A 27,367-nucleotide genomic window follows, 5' to 3' on the forward strand; every position below is an offset into this window, starting at 1 on the left:
TACTCTTTACTCTTTACTCTTTACTCTTTACTCTTTACTCTTTACTCTTTACTCTTTACTCTTTACTCTTTACTCTTTACTCTTTACTCTTTACTCTTTACTCTTTACTCTTTACTCTTTACTCTTTACTCTTTACTCTTTACTCTTTACTCTTTACTCTTTACTCTTTACTCTTTACTCTTTACTCTTTACTCTTTACTCTTTACTCTTTACTCTTTACTCTTTACTCTTTACACTTTACACTTTCCACGAAACTATGTTTGATTTGCACTTAGCAACGGGGTGTGAGCAAACTCGATATAAGAGTGAGCAAACTCGATATAAGAATTAGATTCGGAACTGAATTGATTTTCAGTTCAGTGAAGTTGAAACTAGGTTCGAAACTGGCTTTAAACAAACGAATCATCAACGACATAAGAGTGTAGGAGCCTTAAACCAGAACCCTATTCCATACGGTTTCTTGAAGTATTTGTTCAGTTTATCTTCAAATAGAATACAAATATTTGATTTATATCAACACGTTTCGCTTTCGTCTAAAAATACCTGTTCCTGGAAATGCTTTTGTCGCTCTAGGGAATCTATCAACGCAATAATGCAGACAGACGTAAGTGTTTTAAACATAAATTGAGGACCCCTCGAGGCGCCCTGTTGTATCCACTTTTCCTTAGATCGATCAAAACCATATAAAGGGTGATTTTTTAAGAGCTTGAGAACTTTTTTAAACAATAAAACGCATAAAATTTGCAAAATCTCATCGGTTCTTTATTTTAAACGTTAGATTGGTACATGACATTTACTTTTTGAAGATAATTTCATTTAAATGTTGACCGCGGCTGCGTCTTAGGTGGTCCATTCGGAAAATCCGCTTTTTTATCGACAAATTTTGTTCAGCGATGAGGCTCATTTCTGGTTGAATGGCTACGTAAATAAGCAAAATTGCCGCATTTGGAGTGAAGAGCAACCAGAAGCCGTTCAAGAACTGCCCATGCATCCCGAAAAATGCACTGTTTGGTGTGGTTTGTACGCTGGTGGAATCATTGGACCGTATTTTTTCAAAGATGCTGTTGGACGCAACGTTACAGTGAATGGCGATCGCTATCGTTCGATGCTAACAAACTTTTTGTTGCCAAAAATGGAAGAACTGAACTTGGTTGACATGTGGTTTCAACAAGATGGCGCTACATGCCACACAGCTCGCGATTCTATGGCCATTTTGAGGGAAAACTTCGGAGAACAATTCATCTCAAGAAATGGACCGGTAAGTTGGCCACCAAGATCATGCGATTTGACGCCTTTAGACTATTTTTTGTGGGGCTACGTCAAGTCTAAAGTCTACAGAAATAAGCCAGTAACTATTCCAGCTTTGGAAGACAACATTTCCGAAGAAATTCGGGCTATTCCGGCCGAAATGCTCGAAAAAGTTGCCCAAAATTGGACTTTCCGAATGGACCACCTAAGACGCAGCCGCGGTCAACATTTAAATGAAATTATCTTCAAAAAGTAAATGTCATGTACCAATCTAACGTTTAAAATAAAGAACCGATGAGATTTTGCAAATTTTATGCGTTTTATTGTTTAAAAAAGTTCTCAAGCTCTTAAAAAATCACCCTTTATATGCTAAAGTGAACATTTCCATTGTTCTAGAGAAATAGCATTTCTGCTCAGAGGAAATCAAAAAAAGAACGTCACATGCTGCTCGATGTTAAGAAACGATTATTGTCTTTTTTTTCACATGAAGAAATGTTGTCACTTTTGGGCTCTGCAGTGGCTTCATTCATCGTTCTGAATACCGGGTTATATTCTCCATGCCTGAGGGATTTTAAATAGAAGTTACTTAAAAAAAACAATTTAACAGTTGAAGAAAGAGTTTCAGGTTTCCTCCCAAGCGACTTGCTACGTCCGCCAGATTTTTGTGCAGGTATTCTGACAGACTTCCTACAAGAGTCGGGCAACAATCGTTTCTGGCGGAGCGGTTAACGGTTAATGATTCTGTTCCAGCCGTATTCTTGTCAGATGTCTTGTAGACTGGCAACATTTTTAGTAAAGTCAAATGACAGCATTAGCACTAACAAACATCTTTTAAAACAACTGTTGTGCTAGCAATCGGACAAACAGAAAAATGTTCCAGTTTGGTAACTTGTTTATTTCCTGTAGAGACGGAGTTATAAAATCCCTTTGGGAGAATAATTCAATAATGTCCAATGGATTTCATGGGAAATAAATTCAGATTATCTACTAATTTAATCATTTTCATAGCGGATAAGAACAACAGATCTAACAATGCACACAAATTGAATTAATAACTGTTTACATGCTACTCACGTATAGTCTTTTTCTGCAATCAATTTGTCCGTACTAACGATTCCGTATTATTGAGAGTTTTACTTCCTACATATTAAAATCAGACCTCAACGTTTTCCTTTTCGTTGTTTGTTACTTTGGAGAGGTTTTACAGCTACAAAACGACGGATTTTTTTTCGTGAAAAATCGTAGTTTTCACTTTGAACAATCACCAAAAATTCAAAAAATTAAAAAAAAAACAAACAGAAACGTTGGGGTCTAGAAAAACTTCTACTCTAACTACACTGATTTGATTTGTTCACTTCTGATTAGTCTGCGCTGAGATACAGTGGACACCGCAAATCATGATTTTTAAGAAGCGTCCTCAAAAATACTTCTTCATCGGCTTATTTCTCAATATTTTTTCATGAAAAAATTACAAAATGTGTTTGAATGATGCTTTTTATCATGCAAAACATTTGAACTTATTTTGTTGAACGATAATTCTGAAAAAAAAAAATTAGCCATGTGTCCAGAATCTTAATTTTTTCTTCCTTTTCAACACGCGACATTTTGAAAACCGCACAAACAAGTAAACAAACGAAAGCTGACAGCCAAACGCACATCATGCTGTGATTTGAGCATAAAAAACCATCACAAATACATGCGTATAACACAAAAGTATATGGATAGCTTATTTTCAATGCACTCCTTAAAACAGAATTCTGGATCTGGATAGGTGAACTGAACCTGGGCTCCTGAATTGAGATTTGAAACTGAATTCGATGCCAGAATTCTAATTCGGCACGGAATTTTGAACTTAAATCCTAGTACTGAGATCTACACCCGAATTCTGATCTGCAGCCGACTTTTAATTATAGAGTTCTGGTCCAGGATTCAATTTCCAGCTCTGAAATTCAGTTCTAGAATCCAGAATTTAGTTAAAAAATCTTCAGAATTCGGGAATGCATCTTAGAGCTTAATTCTCAAAATACAACTGAATTTGGAAATTTTAGATCCAGAATTCAGTCTCATAATATCAATTCAAATCCAGAATTCATTTAAAAAAATAGTTCCAAAGTTCAGGTCTATAATCTAGATCCTTATCCTTGTTTCAGATTTAGGTTACAAAGTTCGGTTTTAGTTCCAGAATTCATTATTATTTAAAATAAATTTATTTTTTCTGTTACTTACACGCAAACAACCAGCAGCTGAATGATGTAATTGCGGGGTTCATTTGAGGCTTTTAGAAGTCGATATTTTCTACGATATTGAACACTGTTCGAAGAATTTTACTCCAACACTGGTTTTATTTACACTCGTTTGGTGCGAATTTCGCACTGCGAAAAGTACACGACACTAGATTTGCACTAAGCTGATGATTTTTATTTTCGATTTGCAAAAAAAAGTAATCTTAATAGTTCTTTAGATAACATTTAGAGCCATTAGAACGGCTGATTTTGTATAATGTCCCCCATCGTTGTCCACTTTTCGTTCTCTTTTCTCCAATGCAAACGACCAGCAGCTGGGATTACACTTGTCGTAAAACGAAGCATGCCATATTTATCGGAACGTTGACTTGGTATAACACCAATCAACATTAAATCTGAGTTTTCTTTATGCTTTGATGTTAATTTCCCGTTGAATTGGCTGTTAAATTGATGGCATGGCATAGTTTTACATTTTTCGGGTTGTAAATTTTTGTGCCTCTATCAAGAAGTAATTTTCTAAAGCTGTGCATGCTAAGGTAATAATCTCTAGTTTTATATTTTCACTTAAAGACGAAAAACTAAATGTTTTTGTTTCGTTCGAAACCCTGCTACTTACCAGTGTGCGATAGACATCCCGTTTTGGTACGAAAACAAATTGAATAACGCACTTGTTTCTGGATGGAATTCACATCACATGAACCGTGCCTTGTCACGAGTGCCCAGCAAGCAGCCAAACACAATAAACTTACCGAATTGTAGAACCTGTTGATCGGTCATCGGCTCTAGTGAACAGCAAAAATAAGGACCAGCAATCTGGCATCGGCAGAGTTAGTGGTCGTAAAATTTTTTATGACTATTCCGGAATATTGGAAAGTCCAATGTGCAGTTTCTCGGTTGCTGTCAGGCTCACACACACTGAAACTGTTTGAAGCCTGGATCTGGTCCACTTGAAACCCGTCAACAAACGGTACGATTCCAACGGGCGCCTACCGGACTTCCGCTTTAACGCATCGCACTGCTGAACAGCATTATATCGACATATTTATCGTTTTACTGTCGTAGGTCGGTTAGATTTTCCATCCTTCGGTCATCGTATGGCTTGAGCTCCGGTTCCGTTCCTGCTGGTTTGTCCGGGAAAATGGGTGGCGAAATTGGATCCTTCTGGTTGTGGAGGGAGAGGTCGGTAGGACAAACATAATGACATCTTATTTCCTGCACTTTGCATCACTGTGGTTAAACTAGTTCAAGGTCTTTTGAAAACATGGTAACGGACATTCAAACACGATCTGTGCCACGAGTAATGGCTGCTGAATAGATCGAATTCGATAGCAGCTGTGCAGTATGTTGAAGCGGTTGGTTCAACTATTTTCTAATCGGTTGGATATCAGACAAATTAGAATTAGTATTTCATTGCAAAAAATGCCACACTTTATTTTATGCATGGGTAAAAATTGGTAAAGTTCTAAGTAAAACTAGTTTAGAGTGTATTAGAATGTATGCGCAAAATTCAACCATAATCTGGCATTTTATAATCAATTTTCCCTCATTTCCTATTTGCAGACACCCAAAACGGACGGCTGAATTTACCGAATGGAGCTGCTGTACTATCTGAACGCAACCGAGTCTGTGGAGGTGGACTTCCGGCCTCATCTGAACAGCTACCAACCGTCGTCGTCGGTGGAGGACATATCCGGTTCCAGTCGTATTCAGAAATCGGTCCGAATGTTGGAACCGACCGAGGCCACACTGGCCTTTGATGTGACTTTCGACCAAATTGACGAGTACGAACCGTACGAGGAGCGGCTGGAAACGTACGTGGTCCCGGTGGTGTTTGCCATCATATTCATCGTGGGAATCCTCGGAAATGGGACACTGGTGATCATTTTCCTGCGACACCGGGCCATGCGGAACATTCCGAACACGTGAGCATGTTTAATTCGTTCAATTACAGGATATTGTTTGACCATCGTAAATCCACCATCGTAAATCCAAAAATATTCGGTTACTTTCTGTGTCATTTTCATCACCATTAAAAAAAATTTAATCTGCCATAATCATGCTGTCATTATCAGCAAAAACTCATTGTTCATAATTACGTGGAAGCGATTGAAAAAGCCAGAGTCTCGCCGAATTTAATCCCACCTAATGTTCGGCACTGGCACGTGCCAGAATCTGGCACAGATTTATGATACCTTCCACCTGTGGGTTGTTCAGAATACCAAAACGTTGTTTTTGCTGTAGGTGTCAGAGTACACTCTTTGACAGATGAAAAAAAAAATGCCACAAACAGGCACGTCTGCATGAGTAGTTCGGGGTATTCCGGTAGATTTTGTGCACATCTGAAAACACATAACCGCTAAGCCACGTATGCTCGTGACCAAAATGAGTGTGGGCTGGTGTTATTAATAATTCACACTAAACCTGCATTCTGCAGTAGAATAAAAGAGAATGCTAACAAAAAAATCGAACTTGAAAATTCCATGGAACAGCTCTGCGTTTAAACTATCCTAGAAATACGGGATGCAAGTTTTTGGGTGTACATTGAACCGTCGATTGCAACCCAAAGTACGTTCGGAGTGAACGATATTTATTAGGCTCAAAGAATAAAATGATTTAAAAACAGACTATTTTCAACGAATAATTGTTCTACAGTACAAGAGAACGAAAAATCAAGCGAACAAAATATCAAGAAAACAAGAGCAAAAAAAAACAAGAGAACAAAAGAACAAGATATTAAATGAACAAAAGAACAAGATAACAAAAGGACAACAGGACAAGAAAACAAGAGAACAAGAGAACAAGAGAACAAGAGAACAAGAGAACAAGAGAACAAGAGAACAAGAGAACAAGAGAACAAGAGAACAAGAGAACAAGAGAACAAGAGAACAAGAGAACAAGAGAACAAGAGAACAAGAGAACAAGAGAACAAGAGAACAAGAGAACTAGAGAACTAGAGAACTAGAGAACTAGAGAACAAAAGAACAAGAGAACAAGAGTACAAGAGAACAAGAGGACAAGAGAACAAGAGAACAAGAGAGCAAGAGAACAAGAGAACAAGAGAACAAGAGAACAAGAGAACAAGAGAACAAGAGAACAAGAGAACAAGAGAACAAGAGAACAAGAGAACAAGAGAACAAGAGAACAAGAGAACAAGAGAACAAGAGAACAAGAGAACAAGAGAACAAGAGAACAAGAGAACAAGAGAACAAGAGAACAAGAGAACAAGAGAACAAGAGAACAAGAGAACAAGAGAACAAGAGAACAAGTGAACAAGAGAACAAGAGAACAAGAGAACAAGAGAACAAGAGAACAAGAGAACAAGAGAACAAGAGAACAAGAGAACAAGAGAACAAGAGAACAAAAGAACAAGAGAACAAGAGAACAAGAGAACAAGAGAACAAGAGAACAAGAGAACAAGAGAACAAGAGAACAAGAGAACAAGAGAACAAGAGAACAAGAGAACAAGAGAACAAGAGAACAAGAGAACAAGAGAACAAGAGAACAAGAGAACAAGAGAACAAGAGAACAAGAGAACAAGAGAACAAGAGAACAAGAGAACAAGAGAACAAGAGAATAAGAGAACAAGAGAACAAAAGAATAAGAGAACAAGAGAACAAGAAAAAATTAATAGTTTACAATACAAAAATTGGAAAAGTAGACAAGCAAAACAGTAGAAAAAAAAAGAAACGTAGTTAACTAAAAAAGTTGAAAAGTAGAACAGTGCACTATTGTCCGAAACGGGAAATTAGCGTGACAAAAATATTTTCACTATTAAATATTAGTTTTTTGTAGTTGGTGTCTTCACAAAAGTTGTTTGTAATCAAATGGCGCTCCTTTTGATGAAAAAAGTTACTAGGGTGGTCCTCATTTAGATTGAAATCTGAAATCTAACTTTCTTAATTCAACTCAAACGTGATTTTGTTGTACAACAAAGTTGTAGGAAATTTTATTGCGAACAACTTTGTTGAAAAAAAAACACCTCTCTAGCTCTTCATTTGATCGAGTTACATAAATTTTCCCGAGTAAAAGTAGGGTGCCTTCCAAAAAATCACTTTTTTTGTTCTAACTTTTTTATGAAACGTTCTATTGAAAAGTTGTCTGTAGAAGAGTTGTTGAACTAATCATTGCGCACAATTTGGCTCAACCAAGCTTTTTCATATGAGCTACCAGTAAAAAGTTATGATTGGTTTTTCATCAATTAATGTAACTCGATCGAATGAAGAGCTATAGAGGTGCTTTTCATATGAGCTACCAGTAAAAAGTTATGCTTTTTCATATGAGCTACCAGTAAAAAGTTATGATTGTTTTTTCATTCAATTAATGTAACTCGATCAAATGAAGAGCGAGAGAGGTGCTTTTTTCAATAAAGTTGCTCAAAATAAAATTTTCTACAACTTTGTTGTACAACAAAGTTAGATTTCAGATTTCAAACTAAATAAGGACCACCCTAGTAACTTTTTTTCATCAAAAGGAGTGCCATTTGATTACAAACAACTTTTGTGAAGACACGACCTACGAATAACTAATATTTAATAGTGAAAATATTTTTGTCACGCTAATTCCCTGTTTCGGACCACTGTGCAGTGGAAAAGTCAAACGGTGTTTATGAAACAAAATAGAAAAGCTGAAAAGTGTTAAAGTAGAGAAGTATTCAAGCAAAATAAAAGAGCAGATGAGTAGCAAAATAGAAAAACTAGAAAATAGAAAGGCAGAAGTAAAGAAACTGGAAAAGTATCTAGTCGGAAAAGTGAAAAAGTATGCGTAGAAATGGAACAAAAGTAGATAAGCAGAATCTTAAAGTAGAAAATTAAAACAGTAGAGAAGTAGAAATGTAGAAAAATATAAATTTAGAAAAATTGAAAAAAACAAAATTTTAAAATTGAAAAAAAAACAGGAAAATTCGAACGTTTAAAAGATATAGAGTGAAAAAATTAAAAAAAATTGAATGTTCAAAAATTCAACATTTCTTAAGTTCATAACTCTAATAGTTCAAAATCCCAAAAATTCCAAAGTCTAGCCGTCTAAAAATCCAAAAGTGCCAAAGACCAAAAATTCTAAAGTCCAAAGGCCCAACATTTTTAAATTTTTCAAACCAAAAAGTCTAATAGTCCAAAACTCCAAATATCCTTAATTTGGAAAATTCAACAGTTCATAGAATCAACAGCTCCTAAATTCAATATTCTGAAAGTCTTAAAGTGCAAAAGTTCAATTTCCCAAAATGCCCAAAGTTCAAAATTCCTAAAGCATAAAATTCTTAAAGCCAAAAAATCGAAAAGCCTAAAATGCATCAAAATTCAACATTTCAAAAATCTTAAAAAGTCTAAGAACCCAAAAGTCCTAAATTCCGACGGTCCTAAATTCCATAATTCCCAAAGCCCAATAATTCCAAATGTCGAAAAGAAGAAAAGTAATTAAGTTCATAAGTCTAGCCAAAAATTCAAAAATCTAAAAGTTCAAAATTATAAAAGTGAAAGTCCTAAAGTCTAATAGTCGAAAAAATCTAAAAGTGCCAAAGTCCAGAAATTCAATAGTCTAGAAGTCCAAAAGCCCAAAATTTTAAAATTCTCTAAGCCCAAAGGTTTATTAGTTCAAAACTCCAAAATCACTTTATTTAAATAGTCCAACAGTGGAGAAGTGAAAACATTCAAAGTCCAATATTCCAAAAGTCAATATTCCAAGTTCAAATATCCAAAAGTCTAACAGTTCAAGTGCCCCAATGTTCAAAATTCCTAAAGTACAGAAGTTCAAAAGTCGAAAAATCCAATGGCCTCAAAGTTCAACATTTCAAAAGACAAAAGTACATAAATCCAAATGTTCGACTCTCAAACAGTCCGAAATTCCAGAACTCTAGAATTGCCAAAAGTCGAAAAGAAAAAAAATTAAGAAGTAGAAAAACTGAAAAGTGTTGAAATAGAAAGGTACTCATGTAGAATGGTTGGAAAATAGAAGAGTAAGGAGTGTATCGAAAATAAGCTATCCACATACATTAGTGTTGTACGCATGTATTTGTGATGGTTTTTTATGCTCAGATCCCTGCACGCTGTGCGTTTGGCTGTCAGTTTTCGTTTGTTTACTTGTTTGTGCGGTTGAAATTCTGCGTTTTCAAAATGTCGCGTATTGAAAAGGAAGTGAAAATTAATGCTCTGGATACATGGCTAAGTGAGAAGAGTATTACTATGCGAAAATCGGCGAAGCGGTTTGGAATTCATCATGTCAGTGTTAAAACCATCATTAATAAGTTTAGGGAACACTACTCTTTGGATGAGCTATAACCCAAGTAGCAATCCGCAACTAGTTCTGATACGACAAAGTCCAAACTATGTTGCAACAAGAGCACGAATATGTTTTTTTATGTTATACTGGTTAAAACATGGTGACAGCAATGTTTCATCATAACATAACTAGTTACGAAATAGTTATTTAGGTTTCCAATAATAACATCTTTGTGTCATATTGAATTAAATATAATTTACAAGCTATCGTTACTTAATCCAAACATATCTTTAATCACAACAATGCTTCTAGCTACTAGTTGAAAATAAGTTTATTTGACTTCAATAGTAGCAACCCGTAACTAGTTTTGATACCACTTAACCCAACTGTGTTGCAACAAGAGCACGAACATGTTTTTTATGTTATACTGGTTAAAACAAGGTGACAGCAGTGTTTCTTTATAACGTAAACATTGAACTAACTATCATTTGTAAGTTATCGTTACTTGATTCTAACATATCTTTAATCACAGCTATGCTTTTAGCTACTAGTTGAAAAAAGGTTCATTTTCCGTTGCGAAATCATTATAAATACGTAAGCGTATATGTAAATCGTTACTGTGAATTGATGTAGTAATAACTTAGATATTATAAGATTATAACATATAATTTCTTCATTGATTCAGATAGTTATCGGTAGGTTTTCCCAACGTTATGATAACGAAAATGCAAACAAAACAACTTTTGTTGGCTCGAATATGGCGAACACAATATGGAGTCTCAAGAAGTGTATGAAACATAAATAAAACCAGGATAATACTTGTTTCAAAACTACTTTTTGCCGAAAATAGTGAAAGGCAGAATAGTCATTTTTGTTCTATGCACTGTCATAAACACGAAGAAAATAATATAGGGATTGAACATCGATTGTGATAATATTATAATTCTTATGATATATGATTTAAAAATGATGAGAAATCACTCTACTTGGAATAATTTTGAGCATTCTGAACATAGTGTTATTTTCCTGTTTTTTTGTTATATCTTTATAAACAGATTGATTGAAGGCGCATAAAAAACAGTTAAGTAAAATTTAATTCCGCTCGACAGTTTGAAAATCGTTGTGAAATTTGTACCTTGTATCAAGTTTGTGATTTAAAGTACTCTTCTGTTTTTTTATTGATGATAGAAAAGTGTTCTGTATTCATTCAATGTTTATAATGTCGATGGTGACTAAGTTTCAACTAGTTTAATTGAAAACAAGTTATTTTCAAGTTATGAAAAAATAAGTTCTTTCAGTATGACATTACAACGTAACGACAACTTATTTTTAGCCGACCTAACAACTAATAGAAACTGCGCTTTTTGAGTCATGCAAGTGGTTAGATATTAGTAACAATCACTCAAATATCTGGTTGCAAACTAGTCACAAACAAGCTAGCGTAACAAAAATTGTTACTTGGGAAGGAAGAAGTAGAAAACCCGGTTCTTCAAACCCGAAACTGGACCAGAAAGTGGTATCTCTAATCATGAAGAACAAATCATTGTCAATACGTGATTTTGCCAACAAAGCAGGAACAAGTGCCGGAATGATCCAGCGTATCATGAAGCGAAATCACCTGAAGACCTACAAGAAGCAGAAAATCTCGAAACAAAGTGTAGAACAGAAGAAGCGAACAGCAACAAGGGCCCGGAAATTGTATTCGCGTATTTTGCAGTGTCCGGATGCATGCGTTTTGAGAGACTTATTTAAAGGAGGACTCAAAAATCCTTCCAGGTCTGCAATACTTTACTGTCGTCATTGGGAAGAATGTGAGCGATGCGGACAGGTCGTTTTAAGTGGAGAAATGCGATCGAAAGGTTCTGGTATGGTAAGCAATATGTTCCTGTGGTTTGAAGTCAACCATTTTTTACACTACCGGAACTATAAATGCAGAAATCTACCGATCTGAGTGTTTCCAGAAGAGATTGCTGCCTTTATATAAGAAGCATAGTACACCTCCACTGCTTTGGCCGGATTTAGCATCGGCTCACTATGCCAAAACCACTCTCAATTGGCTTGCGGAAAAGGGTATAAATTTCGTTGAGAAAAATATCAATCCACCAAATTGCCCTCAGCTTCGACCCATCGAACGTTACTGGGCAATCGTGAAGACTGGTAAGGCAATCAAGAAGACTGGTAAGGCAGCTGGGAACATGCAGGAGTTCAAAAAAAATTTGAACTCAAGCGTCCAAAAAATGCGATGCAACACTTGTCCGGAACTTGATGAAGAGCGTTCGATCAAAAGTTCGTATATTCGTGTAGGAATAACTTAAATTTCATCCGGTTTTCATTACGCGCAAGTTTAACCTCGTATAATAAAGGATCAATTTTTAGTTTGAATAAAATATCGTTTTTTATCATCATTTGAAAGAAAAAAATGTGTATAGCTTATTTTCGATACACTTCTTAGAAAAGCTGGAAAATAGAAGGCAGAGGAAAAGAAAATGAAAAAGTAAAAAATCAAACAAAAATGTACAAAACACGAAAAGGAAAAAGCACATCAGATGAAACGTAGCAAAACAGAAAAATTCAACAGTAGAGAAGCAGAAAGGTTGAAAGGAAGAAAAGTAGAAAGGGTAATATGTGGAACAGTCGAAAAATGAAAAAGTTGAAAAGTGAAGACAAAAATTCGAGCTTTGAAAAGTTGAAAAATTGTGGAGTGCAAAAATAAAAAAATCATTGTTAAAAAATTTGAAGGTTTAAAACTTCAAAATAGATTAAAAGATTAACAGCGAATAAAAAAATTGAAAGTTTAGCAGTTCAAAAGTTCAAAGATTTTAAAGTTCAAAAGGTTCAAAAGATTTAAAAGGTTCAGAAGGTTCAAAAGGTTCAAAAGATTCAAAAGATTCAAAAGATTCAAAAGATTCAAAAGATTCAAAAGATTCAAAAGATTCAAAAGATTCAAAAGATTCAAAAGATTCAAAAGATTCAAAAGATTCAAAAGATTCAAAAGATTCAAAAGATTCAAAAGATTCAAAAGATTCAAAAGATTCAAAAGATTCAAAAGATTCAAAAGATTCAAAAGATTCAAAAGATTCAAAAGATTCAAAAGATTCAAAAGATTCAAAAGATTCAAAAGATTCAAAAGATTCAAAAGATTCAAAAGATTCAAAAGATTCAAAAGATTCAAAAGATTCAAAAGATTCAAAAGATTCAAAAGATTCAAAAGATTCAAAAGATTCAAAAGATTCAAAAGATTCAAAAGATTCAAAAGATTCAAAAGATTCAAAAGATTCAAAAGATTCAAAAGATTCAAAAGATTCAAAAGATTCAAAAGATTCAAAAGATTCAAAAGATTCAAAAGATTCAAAAGGTTCAAAATTTTAAAATTTCCGAAGCGCCAATGATCTAAAATTCCACATTTAAGAGTCAAAGAGATTAAGGATATGATTTTATGAGCTTAAGAGTTCAAGTGCTTAAAAGGGTCGTCAAATGGTGAGATAACTAAGTCCTCACAAGTCCCTATCTCATGCCTCCCCGAGCGTCTATGATGACATTTGGTCAATAGAACGGCGTCGACTGGGTGCTATCGCCTTCTGCGTTAGTAGCAGAATGAGAGGGTGCGAAATGGCTTGTAGGTTGAAGCCCATCCTAAAATGCAGTGTTTATCATAGTATATTACAACATATAATTCTGTTGTTTATTACATCATGTATTATTATTATTATTTTTATTATTATTATTATTATTATTATTATTATTATTATTATTATTATTATTATTATTATTATTATTATTATTATTATTATTATTATTTTTATTATTATTATTATTATTATTATTATTATTATTATTATTATTATTATTATTATTATTATTATTATTATTATTATTATTATTATTATTAGAAGAGCGTAACTTACATTACGACATCAACTGTTATATTGTATCATAGCATATTATTTCATATATTATCGTCTTACACTATTTTATGTTATTATATAACATGTTGTATGGTATTATACTGCATTGCATTATATCATATCATATTGTATTATATTATATTATATTTTATTATAATATATTATATTATAGGGTTTATTATGAGTAGTACTACGTACCTCTGCGCAAAATATACATTTGTTTTCCTTATAAGTTATCATTTTTAAAGTAACTTTCAACTAAATATCAAGGTCGTCACAAGGTGAGCTTGGTCCTCACTGATTCCTGTTTCATGCCTACACGTGTATCTGTGGTGACAATTGGTCGATGGAATGCGTTGATGGCAGAATGAGAGGATGAGAAATGACATATAAATTCAAGTAATATAATATCATAGCATATCGCAACATATCATTTTATTTATTCTATTATTTATTATATAATTCATTGTACTATATTATATTGTTTTTTATTGTTATTTTCATAATTAAATTTATTGTTATTATTATTGTTATTAGAAGAGAAATATTCTACTTCCTGCAGTATTGCGAAGATAGAAGAGCATAACTGACACTCTACATTAACTGTTATTTTATATCATGTTTTATAATATATTATATTATATTGTATGACATTGTATTATATTATTTTGTAATCTATTATATCATTTTATGTTATATTAATTTCATTACACTATGTTTCATTGTATTTATCAATATAAAACATTTATCACGGGGACGTAAAGGGGAGGGAGCATCAGGGCATCGGGCGAATTGATGACTGGACGAGGGATTGTGGATAGCCAGCCCAAGTCACTTGAAGGAAACTTGTTTCCTTCTGAAGGTTTGAAATGAGTCTGACGCGCCCTTCTCAAACAAACCATCAGGCGGGTTCAAGCATGTATAGCGATATGCTTCATCCATGCACTGGATATTATGGTTGGAAGAGCATCTTTTATTCCCGCGGAATACGAGTAAGTGACTCTACTTACGTATCCGCCCAACCCTTTTTGTTCGCTTTTCGGTAACAGCTATAGTAAGAAGGTGAATGGATGAGTCATATCGGGGCTACTGTAAGTCTACCCGCATCCACTGGCAAGTCCTTGAACTGATGGTGGCTTCACTTCACATCACATCACATCACATTAAGAGTTCAAGTGCTTAAAAGTACAAATTATATACAGTTCGGTAGAGTGAAAATTGAAAAAGCTGGCAAAAGACCAAGTGTTCAAGATTTTAATAGTTTAGAAGTTTTGTCACTACTGAGTCACAGCATTTGCTCCATAGTCAATAAACGAAAAAATACAATTCTGCGAAAACAATCAGCAAGTCCCAGAAATACTGTTGAATGAAACAAGTAGCTAACTGTTCATACAATGTAAGCTGCTGTACGCACGTTTCGCTGCCGAGCAATTCCAAAGGTGGATAACAAGTAATCAGACTTCACATACTCCGATTTCTTCATTTCTGCATGGACAGAGAAGCCATTTCGATTTGAGTTTGATTGTTGAAAAGGGCGAAAATATAAGGTAAAATAAAATCACAAATATTTTTTTTCATTTTTTTATTTGAAACTTTACACTTGTCATCATATGTCCCTCTGCTCAAAGAAAATTTGATGTACTGTAGTAGTAAAAAAAATTAAATTTAGTTTTAATAATAGGTATTTTGATAGTTTTGATTTGGAAAACGTCGCCAATACTACGATTTCATGCCACAACTACTATCACTCGAAAAGTGCACCGTATCCAATTTTCTCTAGAAACTGACCAAGCAAGACGGTGCGAAAATAATCCGAGATTTATGGATTGCTTTACGAGAGTATACCGAGTTTATCGCAACACTACAACGAGATGAACGCCTCCGGAACACAATCAATTTGAGCAATTTTCTTGATATCGCTCGGTTTTCCATTGATGTCGAAGTAATATTTCATATCGAATGGGAGTTGTGGAAGGGGAAACGCTTAGTGTCAGTCTTATAAGTGGTATCGAATCGACTACGGGCAATACACGGATAGCAATATCGTAAACTGCATACAGATCCATAAAAGTTGATTGGGAAAGGGACGTCGTCTTTGTCGTGTTTCGGTCTCTCTGTAGTCAATTTCACCGTTTTCATCTACGATCTAAGCAAGCCAGACTCGAATTTATACGAATTCGATATCGGGCTGCAGAAGTACTAGCGTCCTATTGAATTCTCCAGCAGGAAACACAGGGCTCTCTAGTGGATAAGATGAAACAGAAGATATCGATACGATTACAAAGCACTTTGGCTTCGGGCATGTTTAGACAAGATGCGTTCGTGGTGGGCTCAAATTGGAAAGCATCGAATAAAAATAGACATTCCGAACGATTGGAGACATGTCGTTCGCCGAATGATTTTGCTGAGATAAATTTGCAATGCAGAACGGAACACTCAGAAATTAGAATAATGTTTCAGTAATGAGCCAAGTCCATCGTCCATCGTCTACAGTAAAAGTGAAGTTTAATGAAATGAAAATTTATTGATTTCGTCGATCAACAGGTTTTGCGTGTTCCGCGTCAGAGCCAGAGATTGAAAGCGAAATTTTTAAAGGTCACGCGTGGGAACAAATGCGTTTCAAGTTGTATCAGCAGCTTATTTACTAATTTTACGAATCATAACAGCTTATCAAAATGACAGCCGCAGATTAGATTCTGCCTACTAAAGAGGGTCTTAGCAAGCTGGTTCAAAAAGGTCGAATCAAATAGCTTTTTTTCTACGGCTGCGTGCCAGCAAAGGATACTTTGATTACACGCAAGTTTAAACGTTTGTATTGACTGACTTTTAAAAAGAGCGGAATTAGTTGTTATCAAAAAACTGTAAATTATATAATTAAAAACTATAAATTGTGTCTACGAAGAAGCTGTAGAGAATCAACAGAAACACTTGAAAAAAGTTTTTTTGAGAATTGTAAAGCTAACCAAAATTTTAAAGCTATCAACTTTTTTTAGCTAAAGTAAATTTAATATGTTTTAATTTTAAAACTGAAAAAGTTACAGTTAGAACAATTCAAAGTTCTTATGGAAAGTAGTCATTTAAATAAACACGATATGATTTTACAGCTCGAAAGCAATAAAATTTTCTCATCATGTCCTTTCGCTTAGAAGTAATTGATATTTAGATATTCAGACAAGAAATTCAAGAATCCAAGTTCATCGGTAAATTGCACCGTTTCTCCAAGTCTACACATATAAGAACAGTTATTTTAGGTGAAATACTTAAATACCTTTAGGCTGTGAACCATTTCGCGGTTAATTTTAACTTTTGGGTAAAATCTGACACTTGAGTGGTTATTTTGTGTCGACTAGTTAAATTTAACTAAAACTGTTACCCATTTCAAAATTTGACGGACGGAAAGTTATTCGGGTTTATTTTCCACTGGAAATAATTTCAACTAAAGAATTTATATTAGAATTTTCATTGCAAGATTTTTTTCAGTGTCGGAAAATAACTATCGATCTGTCAAAAATAACCATGCTCTCGAGCAAGGTTATTTTTGACAACATCGAATTAACCGCTCGAGTGTCAGATTTAAACCAAAAGGTAAAATTAACCGCGAGATGGTTCACAGCCTTAGAGCAAATTCAGCATATATATTTTTTTTCTATATTTGAAACACAGATAAAACTCTGCTGGGGCTGCCAGTTTATTTTGTTATAATTTCTAGATTTAAATTTTAAAACTGACATAAATTATGCATCTAGAAGGAGAACACTCCTGAATATGCCCTTAACTTTCGTTAAACTATTCAATCCAACAAAAATCTTAGAATCTTGAATTAATGGTAACTATTAGCAAACTTATTGATTTTCTTCTTTAGAATTACGTTCTCGTATTTAGTGGGCTATTTTTCATAAAGAAAAAGAAATTCTGCTTGGTTAGTTGATTTGAATGTTAGGTTCAAATTAAAAATATTGCAAAAACCATTAGAGATTCGTTTTTTCTTAGTACAACATTTTCGATAATTTTTTCAAATTTTAGAAAAACAAACTTTTTTTGTATTAGAGAGAGATAATTTTTTGTACAACCACAGGTTATGAACTACAAGAATTTGAATAAATTTTCAGCAAAAAATGAATCCGCTTTTGTTCAAAATAAACCTTCAGTGTGGCTTGAATTTTGCAGCAGAATTAGTTTTTAACTCCATGATTTGGCGGCAATACATCTGCAGTTTTATCTAAATGCCGCCTTCTCTGTTATTAGTTTCTAGCATTGTTTATAAGCATTCTTTATGTCCGAAATAAACAATTTTCATCTCCTGCTCACAATTTGATCTCCAACCTTAGTTTAGAAAACTTTTTTGTTTTATGTTATAGTTTTTTTTGCAGTATAGGCAAAGGTGTACCAATAATGTACAAAAAATATGACAAAAAGAGATCAATTCTTGAAATTTATTCTATAAGCTATAGGCGTTACGAAGCGTTGCATGCGTTACTGTTTTGTAAGTTATAGGCGTTACGGAGCGTTACAAGCGTTATTTTTATGCAAGTTGAAAGCGTTACGAGGCGTGGTATGTGTTACTTTAGGCGTTATAGGCGTTACGAAACGTTACATATGTTACTTTTTAGTAATTTATATGCGTTACGAAGCGATTACATGCGGCAATTATTTGTAAGTAAGAGGCGTTGCGAAGGGTTACATGCGTTACTTTTTAGTAATTTATATGCGTTACGGAACGTTGCGAAGCGTTACTTTTTTGTAATTTATAGGCGTTACGAAGTGTTACGAAGCGTTACTATTTTGTAAATTAAAGGCGTTATTTTTATGTAAGTTAAGGTGCTACGAAGTGTGGCATGCGTTACTTTTTTTTGCAAGTTATAGGCGTTATGAAGTGTTTCATGCGTTACTTTTTTGTATGTTGTAGTCGTTACGGAGCGTAACGTGCGTTATTGTTTTGTAAATTATAGGCGTTAAGAACCGCTATAAGCGTTATTTTTTGTGAATTATATGCGTTACGAAGTGTTACACGCGTTACTTTTTAGCGATTTATTCGCGTTACGGTGTGTTATGAAGCGTTACATTTTTGTAAATTAAGACCGTTACGAAACGTTATATGCGTTACTTTTTTGTAAGCTATAGGTGTTACGAATCGTTGCATGCATTACTCTTTTGTATGTTGTAGGCGTTACGGAGCGTTACATGCGTTATAGTTTTGTGAGTCATAGGTGCTATAAAATGCTAAAATGCTTTTTTGTAATTTATTAGCGTTACGAAGCGCTATGAGCGTTATTCTTTGTGAATCATAAGCGTTACGACGCATTACATGCGTTACTGATAAGTTATTTATTCGCGTTACGAAGCGTGTAAATTGCGTTACTGTTTTGTAAATGAAAGGCGTTTCGAAGCGTTACATGAGTTATTTTTTTAAGTTATAGGCGTTACATGCGTTTCTTTTTTGTAAGTTATAGGCGTTACGAAGTGTTACATGCTGTACTTTTTTGTAAATTGTATACGTTACGGAGCGTTACATGCGTTATTATTTTGTAAGTTATAGGCGTTACATGCGTTACTTTGTTTGAAGTTATAGTCGTTACGAAGCGTTACTTTTTTGTATGTCGTAGGCGTTACGAAGCTACAGTTACGAAGTTAAAAAGCTACAAGTTTTACGAAGCGTAAATGCGTTATTTTTGGTGAGTTATAAGCGTTATGAAGCGTTACATTGCGTTATAGGTGATATGAAGCGAAGCGTTACATGCGTTACTTTTTTGTAAGTTATAGGCGTTATGAAGCGTTACATGCGTTTCGATTATAGAAGTTTTAACCTTAAGGTCATTCGCCTCTTCGGATCAGAAAAATTTTCTGACCCTATGTGCGGGGTTGGGAATCGAACCCAGGCGGGCTGCGTGAAAGGCATGGACTTACCCATCACACTATACCCGTCCCCCATTCTAACTTTCTGAAATTAGCTTCAGAAACCTAGATATTGTTTCCCAACTATTTTCCTATTTTTCAAGTTTGAATCTGTTGATGAAAGAGTTATAAAATTGCAGTTTTAATGTCGTCATGATCGGTCGTGTCTCGTACACAACCCTGTATTTTTCTTTCCAACAAAAAAAGTGTGATAATTGGGTGAAAAAGAAAATGTGTAGAAGGATTGTAAATGGATGTTGTGTTTATTTATAAAATAGGTAGTTTGAAACTTCCAAAATTCTCCAGTAAAACTAGCCCAATAGGACTTCAAGTCCTCATATTGAAAATGAATCAACAATAAACCTCTGTTTGCCGAATTTGTTGAACGGGAAAAAAATGGTGCGCGGCTCAATGGTCTGTTTCAAAATCGGCAAACGAAAGTCCCGAATCGACCTCCCGATGAGCGATTTATTGAACATTCTTCGGACCAACGCACAGTGGTTCGAATCAATAAAAACGTGAACATAAATCAGTAGCTGCCAAACCGTTCTTTTAATGCATATAGTTGCTTTTAGGAAATTATTTACAAAGATATACTGCGTAATTTGATTCTATCCCTAATTCTTCATGGCCTACTTTGACAAAAATATAACCATAACTTATTTTTCTGAAGAGATAGAAAATCTTTTTATTCTACAAAGTTGTAGAACTATTGAAAATAATTTACTTTGTCAAATGTACCAAAAGTCTAGGTCGCACCGTTTCGGATATACAAAGCGTTTTTATGGCAACCCCCCAATTCATAACTTCGAGTTATTTTTTTATGCATACTTTGTTTGGAATAGAATCCCATATATTTGTTAGAGGTAGTGCATAGGTTTGTTGTTTCCTGGCAAAGTTATACATCATTTTACCTTTTTTTTTTACCTATGATAAAACCTTACACCGAAGCGAAATATGCAACTTTTTGCAGCTGATTGTTACAAAATTTATAGGAAAAGATATGCTCAATACTATAAAAAAAATCCTAGTGGAACACGATGGAACTTTTTTTTGGCCCTTTTCAAAGTTACTTTTAGTTATTGAATTATGACAACCCGCTTAAAACTAGTTTTCTAATCATAACTTGTTTCAAGTTTAGTTTTTGCCTTTCTCATATAGAAAGGCTATGCAATCACTTTGAAAACCGACTTTTTAACCGAGGCCCGGAGGCCCGAATGTTATATACCATTCGACACAGCTCGACGAACTAAACAAATGTCTGTGTGTGTGTATGTAACAAAAATATGCACTCACTTTTCTTAGAGATGGCTGAACCGATTTTCACAAACTAAAATTCAAATGAAAGGTCTCTTGATCCCATAGCCTGCTATTGAATTTCATTCCGATCCGACTTCCGGTTCCGAAGATGCACAATGATATGTACCAAAAAAATGAAAAAAATATGCACAAAAAAAATGAAAAAAACATTGATTTCGCTGTAAATAATTCACAATTGTTAGATATTCAAATTTTATTCCATATACTGATAATATTAGACTACAACAACAGAATATTATGCTCAACATTTGCTACTTAGCCATTGTAGACTAGCTTGCAAAGGTTCCTCATTAAATTCCGTACAAACTTCTTGGCGACAAGTTTTGATACTTTTTTCCAATCTTTTTCGAACTGTTGAATGGTTTCGGCTGCCGAGACATGTTTCCTAAGATGTGCCTTCGTTAATGCCCAAAATTCCTCAATTGGTCGAAGTTGTGACAATTTGGTGGATTCATGTCTTTTGGGACGAAAGTGACATTTTTGGTAGTATACCATTCTACCGTTGATTTCGAGTAGTGGCAAGAAGCAGGATCTAGCCAGAAGATAACAGGATCCTTGTGGCTTCGAATCATGGGTAGAAGTCGTTTTTGTAAACATTCCTTGATGTATATTTCGCTGTTCATTGAAGCAGTGGTGATGAAGGGTTTCGAAATCTTACCGCAGCTACAAATTGCTTGTCAGACCATAGCTTTCTTACCAAATTTTTCGACATCAATCGATGTCTCGGACTGGTTTAACACTTGCCCTACTCGCACCGTATAATATTGTGGTCCCGGCAAGGATTTTTAATCGAGTTTCACGTAGGTTGCGTCGTCCATGATTATGCAAGTCAAATACCCAGCAAGAATCGTATTGTACAGCTTTCGAACCCTCGGCCTGATCGGTGCTTCTTGTTTCGGACTATGTTTTGGTTGTTTCTGCTTCTTATAGGTTAGAAGATTCAAACGTTCTTTAGCACAAAGAATATTTGACTTCGAAGTGCCCACTTTTTTGGTCACATTCCTAACTGAAATCTCCTTCTTTTGCTCGAACGCCTTCAGTATAAGTTTATCCAACTTAGGGTTGGCAGGACCTTTTTTTCGTTTTCGGTTTATCCTCAAAGGTGTTATCCTCACCGAACTTCCTGATTGCACTTCGCACGGCTTTTTCGCTTACTCCTTCCATTTTTGCTATCTTTCTCAGTGACAGTCCGCGTTCTGTGCACCATTTGTTCACAATTTTTCGACGTTGTTCTGCTGAAAGTCCACGCATTTCGAAACAAACTAATGAAAACAAATAAACAACTGCACAAGTGGTTAGAGAAGAGTGTAAACAACAGGACGCAGCCATAAAAATTGACAGATTCTAAACCATTGTGAAATGGCAGCGGTTTTCGGTTGCGTCCATACTTTCTGGAACAGTCTTTAAGATTCCAATAAAAGGACTAACAGTCCCATAGCCTGCTATTGAATTTTATTTGAATCCGACTTCCGGTTCCGGAGTTACATGGTAATATGTGAAAATTAGAGAGAATTTGTGCACTTATTTTTCTCTAAAACGGCTCAAATGAAAGGTCTTATAGTTTTCTAAAAATTCCTGTAACATTTCATCCGGATCCGACTTCTGGTTCCGGAATTAAAGCGTGATAAGGTGAAAATTACCAATTTCTTTAGTAGTTTTTCACAAACTATGGTCAAAAACAGGTGTAAATCCCATAAAAGTGTCTGATAAATTATTCTAGCTTGCAGAGCTTGTTTTTTTTTTGTGGCATAAAAACTTAATTCGATACTACTGGTCCTCCCTTTTCCTGTTCCGGAAACACCGAAAGTGGTGAAGAAAAACTCCAAAAAGTAGAACTCACTTCGATTTCTCTGCGATGCTTGAACCGAGTTTCACATATCTTGATTTGAATTAACGCTCATATTATCTTTAAAGCTACTGTGAAATTTCATCCGGTTCCGCAGTTACAGGGCGATGAGTGTCAAAGTTTTCAAATCACCATATAGATTGACAATATGTACAATACCGAAAGAAGAAGAAAATACAAAACAAATGATGCGTGCTTTGTTATATTTCGTACAGGCTATTAAGGAATCGAAACAGTGACGGATGTCTGCTAATGGTGTGTGATATTTGTAAAAGACGGTGCTGCGGTTGATAAAATTTTTAGCTATCCTATGATAAGTGCGATTGGAAGAATAAACGAATGTCATTGAATTAAAATTTATTTGAGAAAATATGCAATTCCAAAGCCAATAGTAAAGTAATACCGTGTGGGTGGTGTAATGATGTCAATAATAATAATAAAAGTAATAATCCTACTACATGTTTTATGCTGCTAATTCATGCTGTTTAGCTTGACCTACATATGCAGAAGTAACAGAAATGCAGGTTCGTTTCGTTTGTTAGATTTTGTCTAATTGGTTTAATCGAAATAAAGCATGAGATAGCAAGTCTAGGTTTAACTAGGTTGAAAACTGTTCCGATTTGTAGGTTATATTTGTTGCTGGCAAACAAACCAACTCCGGCTATTTCGGTCATCTGAATCCGCTTTCGGAAGAATTGAAAATGGTTATTAAAAACTGCAAAAGGGTCTCACTCACTTTCCTTTAAGATGGCAAAATTGATTTTCACAAACCTAAAAAAAAGTCTTACAGTTTCATACGGAATTCCTAAATTTGTTGTAGATACTACTTCCGGTTTCGGAACTACTGGATAAACAGGATTAGTAGATTTTGTTAGATTAGGTCCGAACAAACTTTCCTATTTCTATTCAATAAACAGTTGTTTTAGAGAATTCTACAGTAATATTTATGATGTTATGAGTAATATGAGAAAGGCATCATTACACCACTAGGTGGATTGAAACAGGTTTTTATACATACTTTATTTGGAATAATTGTAGAAAATAGAAAACACCATAATTTTGTAGAAGGTAATGCATAGGCTTATTCTTTTCTGGAAATATTATACATCATTTTACCTATTTTTATCTAGGAAACTGTACTGAAGCGAAATGTAGCAAACTAAATATATTCCTATGTGTAGGAAAATATATTCCTAATTCAATTTATTTTCCAATGAGAAAATCTTAAGTACTATTCGTGTGACTCATTTTCACTATGTACTATGTACGCAGCGATGCCAGATAGTAGTAGTGTCATTTCCGTAGATTGGCATTTTTCTCGGAAGCTCTCACGGTGAAAAACTTTTTTTTTGCTCGCCAGACAAAACTAGTTTCCATTGATAAATTGTAATTTCCGTAGAAAAAATCCAATTTCCGTAGATAGTTCGAATCCGTAGATCTACGGAGATTTCCGTAGTTCTGACATCGCTGCATGTATGGTTAAGAAACGAAGGGCGTCAAGCGTCTGCTATTTCTGTAACTCACTTTTGCAGTGAGCGTAGAGATGTGCAATTCGCTCCTGAGCTATTCCAGTGAATCGAATCTTTAAAGTGAGCTGATAGCTCACAGTTCTTTTTAAAAGAACCGCAGCTCACCAGTTCACCGCACTGGTAAGCAGGGATGCCAGGTTCAAAGATTAATCTGTGTTTCACAGATTTTCAACCTTTTGCACGGATTTCAAAAATGGCACAGATTTCTGAAAATAGCACAGATTTACACAGATTCTGAAATCAATCATAGATTTTTTAAATTGATCACAGTTTAGCACCAAAAATTACAGAGCGGTAGGAAATAGTGAGAGTTTTTGGATGGTCACATATTTATGAAAAAATGACCTGGCATAAAGTTATAAATGAGAAGAAATGTGTACATGAGCTTTTGTTCGTTCTTCCAAATGTGTGTCTATCCTTCTTTAACAGATTGAATGAGCCATTGTCAATAAGAAATCTTACCTCTCACTCAGTAGGCTAAGGTACATTCCACTTTTGCAGATATTCTCAAATATGACATAATAATAAAACGCAGACAAATTAGTTCGCATAGCATTGTTCTTTGTGCATCAATGATTTTGATCATGCATATAAAAGAAAAACGGAGTAAGAAAAATGGCGCGAAAAAAAACGGCGCTCGAAACAAACCTTCAGTTCAATCTTAATGAGCTGATGAGCTGATACATTGAATCAATTCCCTTTAGTGAGCTGATCGGTTCGGAGCTGCTCACCGGTATGAGCTGCTTTGCACATCTATAAGTGAGCGTCGCACGATCATATCGTCTTAAAAAACGTGTTGCTTCGCGATAACTCAAATTTAATAAAGGTTTGTAATTTAAAACTCTTTTTCATACATTGTTTGGAAAACATTTTTCCATTTTTTTAATATGTATTGAACATTTGATAATTTTTCAGATTTTCAATATTTAAAACTAACTTTGAAAAGGCCTAAAAAATTGCATCGAGTTCCACTTAAATTTTTTCTAATATTCTTAATTGTCAAAAAGTAAACAAAATAATAAACACAACTATTTGCTTAAGTTGCGCGTGCAAGCATGAGCTTGTTTATGCGCACTTTGTAGTAGATACTTTGGTAATAGAGATAGATTCTACGTAGATAAAACCAAAAAAACTGTTTTTAAAATAAAAAGAAAGTATCTCAAAAAATAGTTTTTTACATTATTTATATCTTCAGCAAAAATACTTCAAATGTGTTTTTTTTTTTCAAAATGAGATAGAAAAAAAAATTTTTGTGCACAAAAAAAAATTTTTTTCGAAATTGGTACTACCCTCTTAACAAAAATTAAGTTCCACTATCAAAAGAAGCGTAATATAATCTTGTAAAAATTCTTTGAAGACACGTTAGCTCTTGAAAATCAGTGAAAGTCAGTACAGACTTCTGACCGTCTTTTTCCAGTTTTGGACCACTGTGCAACGGTTCACGTACTGGAACAACGGAGGACTTCCGTTTGTCGTTTTTTTTTTTCTTAGAGTGCACTACTTTTCATCCGTAGTTTTTACTGCAACGCATACTGTGATCTCTCCGAACAACTTTTTGCACTGAATGAGGAAAACTTTTCAAACAGGTTCGACTGCTAGAAGGGCTTAACAGTGTTCTTCCAGATGGAAAGTTAATCAAGCTTTGAGTTACTTGAATGAAAACTGATTTTCTGCCGAAAATCCAAAAATGGTCCTAGTTGGGAACGCAAAACCATAACTGGCAGCCCAATTACACGGTCTAACTAAACCCTAATTGAGAACAGGGAAGAAACATATCTGCGACCCGCGACCATCCTGCCAAACTTTTATACGCTAGTAAGTAATAGAATTATGCAAGCATTTCCCAGTGCGTCTGGCAAAGCCGAAAATTTGGCACAGTGTGAAAATAATAATCTCGAATTCCACGTAGTTGATTGCTAGTTTGAGGTAGCAATTCCGTTGGTTCCATCCTGGCAAAAATGAATAAATGTTTAATTTTGTCTGTTTTGTTTATTAAAAGTTTTAGATAAAGGAATTATTTCGAAAATCAGTCAGAGAGAACTCTATTGTGTTCACGTCTCAGTGTTTGTCCGTTGGTTTATGAGTGCTATCAACTAATGACAATGTCTTCATCCTAAATGAATTGAACTTCATTTCAAAGAATGATTACGCGTGATTACCGGAGGGCAGAGACTGTAAATTAACGGCCCCAAAAATTACTTTCGATTTGAGTTCGTTTTGTTTTCTACTGTGCGTACGTTCCGCATCATAGTATGCTAGCACCGCTTCTGGCAGTCGGTAAAAAGTTTGGCTTAGCAATTTGTCTTCTGACATCCCGAACAGAAATGGATACTAAAATTTACCTGGAAGGTTATAAAAGATCTATTTGGAGGAAAATTGTATGGATTTTAGAACTGTCAAGGTGCTAAATGTGATAGAAACGCTGAATTTCGCTTTACTGTAAAATCGTGACCCTGTTATAATGGATATGACGGTTCTTTTGTTGCAAATTTCTGTCCGGGAAATTCATTACTTCCAGATGCGAAGTTCTTCACCACCAATGCTGCCCACCTTCCACCCTGAAACAGAAAGGCGCCGAGTGTACTAATCGGGTGAAAATCTGAAAAGTTTCCCCAGCCAGCATGAAATATGGTTCAATGTTGACAACCTCTTGTCCGCAAAGACCCCGGCGGTCTCCGTCGGTCGCATCCGAACCTAGTAGGTCTGTCTGTGAAATGTGGATTGAATATTTGTCTTTCGTATTCGTCCCGAAGTTCAACGCAAGGACCGACGAGCTGCTGGGGTTTGCTGGAATGCTGCCTGCTGTTGGTAAGACCGTGTGGCTGCTGCTCGATTGTAACTGCTGTCAACCAACCCAATATCGAAGACGTGTTTATCTTACCGAATGCAAACAATGGAGCTATGGCGCGGAATAACAGAACCGTCAGTTCGACGACAGAATTCAATTATGGATTTTGCTGTTGGGCGATTTGTTTTCGCTTGAAATGCGTTTTCGGAGACTGAAATATGGTGCCAATAGAACTGGCAGATGTATTCAGGGTGGAATTGGGGAAACATGTTGTTCATGTCATAATCTTCATAATCGAATCGAGTCTGTAACATTTTGTAGGCAAATGAACTGACACCCTTTGCCACGGAATTTGATTGTGTTGCGAAGAGAAGGTAAAGTTC

The 27,367-nt window shown here is 34.9% G+C and overlaps 1 protein-coding gene across 2 annotated transcripts in view; it reads left to right on the forward strand.

Annotated features, from left to right (window-relative positions):
- Positions 1-27,367, forward strand: part of LOC131432907 (neuropeptide CCHamide-2 receptor-like) — a 174,472-nt gene that overhangs the window by 129,153 nt on the left and 17,952 nt on the right. For both annotated transcript variants that reach the window (XM_058599485.1, XM_058599486.1), the window contains one exon: positions 5,052-5,413. In XM_058599485.1, coding sequence (XP_058455468.1) covers positions 5,082-5,413 — 332 coding nt within the window. In that variant the 5' untranslated portion in view covers positions 5,052-5,081. The remainder of the gene's footprint in view (positions 1-5,051; positions 5,414-27,367) is intronic.

Source organism: Malaya genurostris, chromosome 2 (assembly GCF_030247185.1).
Source record: "Malaya genurostris strain Urasoe2022 chromosome 2, Malgen_1.1, whole genome shotgun sequence".
NCBI classification, from domain to species: Eukaryota; Metazoa; Arthropoda; class Insecta; order Diptera; family Culicidae; genus Malaya; species Malaya genurostris.